The 420-nt window shown below is 32.4% G+C and overlaps 1 protein-coding gene across 1 annotated transcript in view; it reads right to left on the minus strand.

Annotated features, from left to right (window-relative positions):
* LOC104735382 (cycloartenol-C-24-methyltransferase) overlaps positions 1-420 on the minus strand; it is a 3949-nt gene that overhangs the window by 2664 nt on the left and 865 nt on the right. Inside the window, exon 3 of the mRNA XM_010455163.2 lies at positions 50-116. Within this exon, the coding sequence (XP_010453465.1) occupies positions 50-116 (67 nt within the window). The remainder of the gene's footprint in view (positions 1-49; positions 117-420) is intronic.

Genomic DNA, 420 nt, shown 5'->3' on the forward strand with positions numbered 1-420 from the left:
TAAAAAAAAAAAAAAAAAAAAAAAAAACGTAATATGATGAATTTACTACCATGTCAGTGTAATTAGCTTTTCGCTCTTCCTCGTTTCCTCCATGGAAGACATGGTATTGCTCATACCTGAATCACCGAATCACTAAGAAATTAATATAAGGTCCATCAACCAAATAGGCCAGACAGGAAGAGTGATCATAACAGGAGTAAACAATTTTTAAAAAAAATAGAGGTAAGTCAATGACAAAAAAGATAGGTCAGGGCCCCTCGAGAACGTGACATACATTAGTGAAATTACACGTCAGAAAGAGCTTTTAAAGAGCCAAACAAAAAAAAACTTGGGACCATATATCTCTCTCATCAGTCATATATTGGACTTCTGTATTGAAAACTCAGTTCCGTGACAAAAAAAAAAAAAAAAAAAAAAAAA

Source organism: Camelina sativa, chromosome 13, assembly GCF_000633955.1.
Source record: "Camelina sativa cultivar DH55 chromosome 13, Cs, whole genome shotgun sequence".
Taxonomy (NCBI): Eukaryota; Viridiplantae; Streptophyta; class Magnoliopsida; order Brassicales; family Brassicaceae; genus Camelina; species Camelina sativa.